The sequence below is a fragment of the Elephantulus edwardii genome, unplaced genomic scaffold, assembly GCF_000299155.1.
Source record: "Elephantulus edwardii isolate Elephantulus edwardi_28Jun2011 unplaced genomic scaffold, EleEdw1.0 scaffold00279, whole genome shotgun sequence".
Classification (NCBI taxonomy): Eukaryota; Metazoa; Chordata; class Mammalia; order Macroscelidea; family Macroscelididae; genus Elephantulus; species Elephantulus edwardii.
Window position 1 is genome coordinate 3,342,288 of NW_006400029.1, and position 7,318 is coordinate 3,349,605.

The window sequence follows — 7,318 nt, forward strand, 5'->3', positions numbered from 1 at the left end:
TATATACATATTACAGCTAAGAAAACCCTACAGAACAATTCTACTTTTTCACACTTGCGGTGGCCATGAGTTAGTGACTGACTTGATGGCAGCTAGCAACAGCAACCCTTCCGGAGGAACTTGTAAAGGAGTCGTGGTTTTACTGTCGAGTCAGAACTGACTCATAGCTGACAACCCAGCAGGTTTTCGGAGGCAGTAAATTTCACAGAAGTCGATTTCCCATCTTTCTCTAGTGGAACCCTGAAGCAGTCTCTATGTCAATCCACCTAGTTGAAGGTCTTCCTCTCCTTTGCCAACTCTCCACCCTTCCAAGGAATAGCCCCTCCTAGCAACAGGCCCAAAGTATGTGATGTGAAGCCTCATCATTCTTGCCTCCAAAGAGCACTCCAGCTGCACCCTTTCCAAGACATATGTGTTTGTTCTCTTGCTTGTTCATGGGATGTTCAATATTCTTCTTCAACACCACAGCTCAAAGGCATCAATTATTTTTCTGTCACCATTATTCATTGTCCAGCTCTCGCATAGCAAATAATTGGAAAGACCATGGCCTGAATCAGATGCACCCTAGTTCTCAAACTGACATCCTCACTCCTCAATAATTTGGAAAGGTGCCTAACTGCAGATTTTTTTTTCCAATGCAAGCATCTCCTTATTTCCTGACTTCTGCTACCAAGGGTGTTAAATGTGGATCCAAGCAAGATGAAGATGTTGACAGTTTCAGTCTCCTCTCAATCCATCATAACACTGCCTACTGATCCAGTGGTAAGAACCTTTGTTTTCTTTATAATTAAAATAAGTTCACAGGAACCAAGATATGATCTTGAATCAATTCCATATGAATTTCAAGATTATTTTAAGAATAGGTTTGAGGCATTGAACATCAATGATTAAAGACCAGATGAGTTGTGGGGTGAAATCAAGGATATCATCCATGAAGAAAGTAAAAGACCATTAAAAAAAATGGAGGACACTGGAGCACTGAGAAGCCAAGTCTAAAGGAAAACATGTTGAAGTGAAAGGACTAAACAGAAGATTTCAAAGGGCAGCTCGGGAGGACAAAGCATAGTATTATAATGGAATGCACAAAGAGCTGAAATTGGAGAATGAAGAAGGCAAGAATTCGCTCTGCATTTCTCAAGCTGAAAGAACTGAAAAACAAATTTAAGCTTTGTGTTGCAATATTGAAAGATGCTAAGGGCAATATATTGAATGGCGCAGAAAGTATCAAAAGAAGATGGAGGGAATACACAGAATCACTACCAGAAAGAATTGATTGACACTGAAAAATTTCAGGAAGTACCATATAAACAGGAACCAATGGTAATGAAGGAGGAAGTAGAAGCTGCATTGAAGGCATTGGCAAAAACAAGGCCCCAGAAATAGATGGGATACCAATTGACTTATTTCAATTAAAAGATGTAGACTTAGATGCGCTCATCACTCTATGCCAGGAAATTTGGAGGACAGCTATCTGGCGAATGGATTGGAAGAGGTCCATATTTGTTCTCATTTCCAAGAGAGGTGTTCCAACTGAATGTAGAAACTATTGAACAATATTATTAAAATAACATACAAGCAAACACTGCTGAAGACATTAAAAAATGGCTTGAATAGTACATAGATAGGAAACTGCCAGAAGTTCAAGCAGGATTTAGCAGATGTCAGATGAATCTTGGCTGAAAGTAAAGAATACCAGAAGAATTTATGCTGTGTGACAACCCAAAGGTAGATGGTTCAAATCCACCAGCTGTACTGTGAGAGAAAGATGGGCAATCTCTTCCCATGTGACTTACTGCCTCTGAAAGAATGCTGAAAAGTCAGTTATTCATGACAACAACAAGTGAAGGGCAAAGGAGTTTTGGTGGCCTAGTCCACATGGAATTTTGCTGCTAACTAAAAAGCCACATTTTCCTGGCAGTTCAAATCTACCTATGAATGGCTCCAAGGAAGAAAGAGAGACAATTTCCTTTCATGTAATTTACAGCTCTGAAAACCCAATGGAGGTCAGTTTGCTTTGGCTTCAACTCTATGGTAATGAAGAACGTGGACAATTTCCTCCAGTGCCATTTAAAGATTTTGAAACCTAACGGAGAGCCAGCTATGATCAGTTGGTTTCGACTTGACAGCAATGAAAGAGTCTGAGAATGAAGCACAATTCTTCAGACAAGGCACACGCCTACGCTCATATTCACCAGCCCAGCAGCAGCTACAGGGGGCGGGGCGGGGGGGAAGCATTGACTGGTAAATGGTTTGTGGGTGAGGTATCAAAAGTTTCTGTAACAAGCATAAAAATATTACTAACGAGAGAAAAATGAAAAGTTAGCTAGCTCTGGTGGCATAATCCATAGAGAGTTAGAGTGCCAATCCAAATGCTGCACCTCTCTGGTGGTTTGAATCCATCAACTACTCCAACGGAGAAAGGTAAGTGACTGCCTTTTGTGTGCTTTACAGACTTGGAAACAGAATAGTCAACTATAAGTTGATCCCAACTCAGCAACGACTTTTGAGAACTTTACAGAATATGATTGTTTTCCCATTTGCCTTTTAGCCTTCTCTGCTGCTTGAGCCCTGAGCAAACACTGAAACTGTTAACAAATGTAGAAAGAAGACTTGGCTCTAAATAACTGAGAGAAATAGGACCAACTTAATTCATTGCAAATGTCTTTGTTTCTAAGCCTAACTCCATTGCTGAGCCTATTCTGACACACGGCAACCCTCCATTGAGTTTCTGAGGCTACACATCTTAGCAGGAAGAGACCACCCATCTTTCTCCTGTAGAGCAGCTGGAAGATTAGAATCTATTAGTTTTAATTTTTGTTAGGTGCTGTTAAGTAGAGCATGAGTCATAGCAACTCTGTGAACAACAGACCTGAACCCTGCTCTATCCTGTGCCAACATCACCATCTCTGACACACTTGAGCCCATTGCTGCAATCACTGTATCAATCCTTTTCATTGAGGGTCTTCTTCTCTTTGCTGACCTTTTACCTTTCCAAACATGCTATCCCGTTCCAAGAATATGGGCCTCTCCTAGCAACGTGCCCCCAAAATGTGAGACCATGTTTCACTATCCTTGCCTTCAAGGAGCATTCTTCTCCAAGGCTGCTCTTTTCCCTACCCTTTTAGTTCATATCCCAGAACGCAACCCACTAAGCCATTATGGCTGCAATATCTAAGCATATTGTTAGAAAGTGCTGCCAAGCCAACTGCAACTCATAGCAACCCCTGTGAACCACAGATCCGAATCCTGTGACATCTTGACCATTTCTGATGTGAGTGCAATCTTTCTGTTCCTTTAAAAATTGAAAGTCATTTGCAAAATTAAAAATGTGGAAGAATTTAAATTGCACTGTTCAACTTTTGCTGCTTAGTCTGAAATTTTTGAGGCTGAGGCAAGCCCTCACACGGTTCATTGGCTGCCTGCCTTGCAGTCCTATCTTTGAGAGGGTTTGATCGTGTTATTTTAGTTTTGGCAACATAAGGCTGGAGAGATTATAGCAGGTTGGGGACGACTGCCTTGGAATCCCACATCCTGCCCAAATGCTTCGCCTTGTTCACTCTCTCAGGGAATTCTGAAACAACATGGAATGTTCCTGTAGCCCTTTAAGATTGCCTCCATGGAGATGGGGAGATGGGAGGTTCCATTGCTTTGGTAACCATTGATTGGAGTTGCTGACGCTCCGGGAAGAAGCAGTACTTTCTGGTCCAGACTTGGAGGAGGGCTCTGTGCAGAAGCAGGGAAGAAAGGACAGAGAGCAAAGCCAGTCTTGGCTCCATTTTCATCTTGATTATGCCCACCCTCTCAGTGTTCGTGGATGTCCCCATGTCCTACAAGTTAGAAGGCAGCTTGCTAAAGAGCTACAAACAAGATGATCACCCAAAGAAGACATTCTTGGCCTACAGAGGTAGCTGTAGTGGGAGTATTCTTGGCCTACAGAGGTAGCTGCCTAGTTTTCTGGGAGTACTGTTGTTGTCAGTTGGCGTTGAGTTGATTCCCATATGTGGTGATCCACATATGCAGAGCAGAAATTCTCCATAGGTTTTTGGAAGCAGCTCTTCAGGCCTGCCTCCAGAGCTGTCTTTGGGTGCGATCCAAACTTCCTGCTAAGTGCTTCATCATTTATGCCACCTGCCTCTTTGTCAAGTACTTTACTATTGGGCCACCCAGTTATAAGACTTAGTGTATATTAGTCATCTCTGTTGAGTTGAATTCTAACTCTCAGTGACCCGCTGAAATAAAGTAGAACTTTCCCAAGTGGTTCCCAAGGCCTTTGTGGACTCTTAGAAAATGACTGCCACATCTTTCTACAGCAGAGCAAGTTGTGGATTTGAACTGCTGATCTTTTGGCTAGTAGCAAAGCATTTAACCTCTCTGCCAGTACTATGTTTTATACCGGTACTATGCTTTAGTATAGCTTGGTTGCCCATTAAAAAAAAAAGAAAGAAAGAAAAAACGTTGACTCACGAAAACCCTATAGTGTTAGAGTAGAACAGCGCTCCATAGGGTTTTCTTTTCTCCCTGAATGGCTGGTGAGTTGGAACCACCAACTTTTTTGCTTAACGGCCAGCCCAGGATTTAGTCTAGCATACCACTACTGAGTTGAGTATGACTCATAGGGATCCTATAAACAGCCGGTCTAAACTCTGCCTTGTTCTGTGCTGCCTTCATCATCTCTGACCCACCACAGCCCATTGCTGAGGTCACTGAGTCAATCCAACTCATGAGCAAATCCTTTTCCCCGGCTCTGAGCTTTGGAGCTGGACGGAATGACAATTTCCTCAGCACTTTCTTCCTCTCCTTCTCTGAAATTCTGAGACTTCTCCTGTCTCTATAACCCTCACCTCCTGTATAGCTTTTACCTTTTAAAATGGTCTAGACTTGTTATGTCTTAGAAAAAACAAACACTTACACATTTTCAGAACGTTCATATTGTTTTTGAAAAAAGAAAGGAAGAAAGTAGTCTTTTCTTTTTTTTATTAATTTTAATGGACATTTACAGAGACTTTGGATTTACATTCACTCATTGCATTTTTCTCCCTGTCCACCTCTCCCCTCAATTCGCTTTTCTCTTTGAAAAGTAAAAGAAAAATTCTTTCATTGTTATACAAACCCTCCCCCGAAGTTCACTCCACTATGCAGCCTTAATTCTGGACTCCTGTCATGACAAAAATACCTAGTCATATATTGCTTTTAAACAGTTCTCTCCATCAACTGTTTCAACGCAGTATACATTATTTATCCCATCTTTCTCAGTCTCTTCCCAACCTCAATGTTAGTCCCGTTTTACAACAGTGGTACTATGATGTATTTTTCTTTTTGTGACTGAGATATTTCACTCAACATAATGTCCTCCAGGGTCATCCATTTTGTATAATATTTCATGAGTTCCTTGTTTTTCAATGCAGCATAGTATTCCATTGTATGAATATACCACAACTTCTCTATCCATCCGTTTGTTGATGGACACTAAGGTTGTTTCCAACTCTTTGCTATTTTGAACAAAGCACAATGAACATGAATACACACACACACACACACACACACACACACACTTGGATGGCAGTTATGGTTTCTTTAGGAACGTAGTCTTTTCCGAGGCAATTTTCCCAAGTCCAGAATCTCCGAGCCACTGGCCTTGCCTCGGGCCTCTAAGTGCAAACACTCTGTACTTCCCCTCACAGTCTGCATGAGTGAAGATGGGCAGCCCTGGACTTCTCCTGTGGTGACGAAGCTCCGGAAGCAGATAGCACAGGATCCCTCCCTGAACTATGAGTACACACCTGTGATGGGCACGAAGTCATTCATCCAAGCTTCTTTGGAACTGCTTTTTGGAAAACAAAGTCAAGCCATCGTGGAGAACCGGGTGAGGAGAAGGGCCCTCCCCTTATAGATCCAGACTATAGGATATGGATATACAGGTTGTACAATTGTAAATGTGAAAGTGACCTTAGAGGGTCCCTTGGTGATGACAGAGGAGATATTTGAGACATGTGAGTCCACAGTGTTAGCCATTGAAGGGCAGGGATGGGGTAAGAACCCAAGTCTAATGCTCTTTGTACTTGAAAAAAAAAAGGAATAAAGAGTTAGATAAACTCTTAGGTGATCCTAGCATTACAGTGAAACCCGAGAAAGCTGGAACTTGAGGGACTGTCTTGTTTTTCCTGACCTTACAAATGTCCATCCTTTTGCCAGATACAGTTTACCACTTTTCCTCCCCCACTATGATTATTGTTGTGCACTGTTCAGTCGGAACTAACCCATAGCTGACCCGCCAGTGAGTTGTCATAGACAGTAAATAGCAGAGGAGACTGCCCATCCTCTTGCAAATGAGCTGGTGGATTCAAACTGCGGGCCTTTGGGTTTGCAGTGCAACTCTTACCACTAAGCCACAAGCACTTTTTTGCTCTAATTAGTGGAAAACATTGGGATTTTCCCTCTTCAACATGTCTCTGCCTTGTGTAGATTTCAGATTTTGCAAGTTTGACTGAACTAGTATTAAAAACAGTAGAAGCTCTGGTGGTATAGAATGGACAGAGAATTGCACTGTTAACACAATGGCCACGCCCTTCTGGCAGTCCGAATCCATCAGTGTCCTCTCCGGAGCAGCACAGGCAGCCTCTTTCCTCCTGGGCAGTTGACAGCTTCGGAAATTCAGTGGGAGGTCAGCTTTAAGTCAGTTCCAACTCAATGGCAACGAGTGATGAGTGAGAATGATTAGAAATCTTTCTCTCTCTTTTAAAAAACATTTTAAATATGTACAATGTATTGTGTGTCTTTTTTTTTCTTGTTATGTGCCGTTGAGTAGGATCGGACTGGCACATGAGGAGACGGCCCATCTTTCTCCAGCAATGCATCTGGTGGATTTGATCCAGGCGCCTTTGGGATTGCAGTGTAGCTTCTATTGTGTGCCATTTGTACCGCTTTATAATGGTGTTAAAAAAAAAAAGATTCAGTTTCTGGAAACTCAATAGGTCATTTTTCAGATGTTGTTGTTGTGTGTACCATTGAGTCGGAACTGACCTATAGCTGACCCTTTGGCGGGTTTTCAGAGTTAATAGCACAGGAGGAGATTGCCCATCCTTCTCCCACGGAGCAGCTGGTGGCCTCGAACCCTGTGCCTTTGGGTTTGCAACACAGCTTCTTGCCACTAGAGCTCCTTTGTTCAAATACCAGATATCAGAATTTTTCTAACCTATATATAGAAAGGAATTGGCAGATACAGAGGAATTTAAAGAAATAACATATGAGCAAGAACCTATGGTGATGAAGGAAGAAGTTCAAGCTGCTTTGAAGGAAATAGCAAAAAATAAGGCCCCAG

The 7,318-nt window shown here is 42.2% G+C and overlaps 1 protein-coding gene across 1 annotated transcript in view; it reads left to right on the forward strand.

Moving 5' to 3' along the window:
* The first annotated feature begins 3,789 nt into the window (after nt 1–3,789).
* Nucleotides 3,790–7,318, forward strand: part of GOT1L1 (glutamic-oxaloacetic transaminase 1-like 1) — an 11,608-nt gene continuing 8,079 nt past the window's right edge. The window contains exons 1-2 of the mRNA XM_006900311.1: nt 3,790–3,904; nt 5,682–5,863. Of these exons, the coding sequence (XP_006900373.1) occupies nt 3,790–3,904; nt 5,682–5,863 (297 nt within the window). The remainder of the gene's footprint in view (nt 3,905–5,681; nt 5,864–7,318) is intronic.